This window comes from Laetiporus sulphureus, assembly GCF_001632365.1.
Source record: "Laetiporus sulphureus 93-53 unplaced genomic scaffold LAESUscaffold_42, whole genome shotgun sequence".
NCBI classification, from domain to species: Eukaryota; Fungi; Basidiomycota; class Agaricomycetes; order Polyporales; family Laetiporaceae; genus Laetiporus; species Laetiporus sulphureus.
Window position 1 is genome coordinate 1 of NW_024468551.1, and position 2,486 is coordinate 2,486.

The 2,486-nt window shown below is 47.3% G+C and overlaps 1 protein-coding gene across 1 annotated transcript; it reads left to right on the top strand.

Annotated features, from left to right (window-relative positions):
• Positions 1-605: 605 nt before the first annotated feature.
• LAESUDRAFT_762120 (uncharacterized protein) lies at positions 606-1,850 on the top strand (the record flags this gene model as incomplete). Its single annotated transcript, XM_040913035.1, has 6 exons — positions 606-788; positions 845-935; positions 1,171-1,328; positions 1,384-1,563; positions 1,621-1,686; positions 1,764-1,850. The coding sequence occupies 6 exons, from the start codon at positions 606-608 to the stop codon at positions 1,848-1,850; spliced, it is 765 nt and encodes a 254-aa protein (XP_040760866.1).
• Between the last annotated feature and the right edge of the window lie 636 nt (positions 1,851-2,486).

The following is a 2,486-nucleotide window of genomic DNA, read 5'->3' on the forward strand; positions in this document are numbered from 1 at the left end:
CGGAGAACAAAAGAGAAACCAAGATAGGCACGATATGCACACGCATTACTGCAGCAACCATCGATCTTCCCACTTATTGTTCTACTTCCGGACATCCTATCGTTTCATGTACGGCCATTTGCTTATACCCGTAGATAGGTAGCTTAGGTAAGATAGTCCGCTGTACGTGTATATAAGACCGGCCATGTAGGAGACGAAACCTCAGATTGTTTCTCCTCGTCTACTACCCATAGCACTCACTGAGCTCACCAGCTCCTTCATATATCTCTCACCCATTCCTGCGTCTGCCACATCGACCAGTAAGTCAACAGGCTCTTGCGCCACATAGGGTTCAGGGGGATACTTTTGGGATCAGCGGGATCAGGGCAGCACGTTCCACGTGACTGTCCCTTTTTAGTCTTTTTGATCTCTTGTCCGGTGTTACCGTGACAACACCAGATGAAAGCGCTTCGACACTCTACAGTGAGAAAACCTGGCTTCAAGGAGCTATCTTGACCAGTGTAGGATATGGGGTCATCGTGACACTCTTCTGCATGTGCTTTCGTCTTCTCCTCTCCAGCAGGAACCACAGACAGAAGACACTATTCCTGGTGTACATCTCTGTCATGTTCATTCTGGGATCCACTTTCATGGGAGCGTGCATGGAGATGACACAGCTATCATTCATCCAATATCGTAACTTCCCTGGGGGACCTAGCGAGTACGAGAATGTCGAATTCTCCATACCAGTGGATGAGGCGGGGAATGTCGCCTTCATTCTCACTAACTGGTGTGCAGATGCGCTGATTGTGAGTATTACTGGCCTTTGGTATGAACAAAGACATGTTTCTGAAGCCGTGCCTAGGTGTGGCGCTGCGCCGTGATTTACAGGGGAGGTCGAGTCTCCCCATGGGTCACTGCATCGCTTCCATGTGCGATGTATCTTGCTGAGCTCGGTATGTACAAACACAGTTATCACCAAGATAGCCACTGAGAAGTGTCGATATGTAGCAATGGGTATACTATGGCTCATCCAAATCTCTACACCGTCTTCATCGCCTTTCCAGACATCGTCTGCTGGCGCGATCAATTGGACTCTTCCATACTTGAGCATTGCGGTCGCTCTCAATGTCATCATCACGATACTGATTATAGGGTAATTGCTCATGCATCATTGCTACATTACCTCAGTATTAGGACCGGGGCATGCTTCGCACTACACGGGTGTCGCGGCGATGATTGTTGAATCAGCAGCGCTATACTCTGCCTTCACCCTTCTCTTCATTATTCCATTCGGCATGGGGAACCCGATCGCAAACACATTCTTGCAGGCATTGTCAGAGGTACAAGTGAGTTGTCGACCTCATTTCATTACAATCAACTGATCTCAACCTGGTGCTCAAGATCATTGCGCCCTTCTTGATTATCTACCGGGTCACTCAGGGCAAGGGCTGGTCAGCAACTACATCTAGGATGATCTTGACAGAACATTCGAGAGCTAAATCTGGAGACGTGATTTTGACGAATCTCGCAAGAGCTGGAAATTGGTCGAACATTCATTTCGCAGCAGCGGCAGATGATAGTGTTTGTAAGACAGGCAGGGATGGAAAGGAGTCTATACTGAGAACCCAAGTGATGCAGGGAGTTTCCGAGGAGGCAGCTGAGGGACTTGCGAAGCATGGCAAAGTGCATACTCCAGAGATGGCAGTATGATGGAGTGAGGTTAGAGGATACCTTACAACGTTTTCTACCTTTCGTATCAGCATGAACCATGCCCCATGTAGCGTTCGCCACAATCCCGGAGGACAAGCGAGCGGATGATGGAGCGGGGCAAGGAGAGCTCGGGCTTATATGCCGAGCTCCCTAATTAGGATTACTTTATATATAAGTACATATTTGAAATATTACATAATGTGGCACCAGCCACAACGTCTTCACTGGGTGCTCTTGGATTGCTCCCTCTGGGCATTCCCAACACTCTCCCTCAAGCCGACGGGCATCCCTAGTAATCCCATTAGTTTTTGATGCCTGGGCTTAGCAAGAGGCTTGGTAAAGATGTCCGCGGTCATATCACCTGTCGGACATCGGACAATATTTTACCTGAATAATTTCATCATTAACTTTCTCTCGAATGTAATAATGTCTGATATCGAAATGCTTTGATCGCGCATGGAATTGCGGATCTTTCACAATTGATATAGCGCTCATGTTATCGCCGTTCAAAATTGTTGGTTCGGTCTGTTCGAAACCTATTTCTTTGAATAGATTTCGCAGCCATACCGTCTCTTTTGCAGCTTGAGCAAATGCCGTATATTCGGCTTCCGTAGTAGATAATGCGACAGTGGATTGCTTCTTCGAGCTCCATGTTATCGCACCTGTGCCTAGTAGGAAAACATATCCTGAGATCGATTTTCGATCTTCATCATTGGCAAAATTGGCATCGGAATATCCCTCGAATTTACATTGTTCGAGGTATGGTTTCCCTTCTTTGGGACCATATACTATTC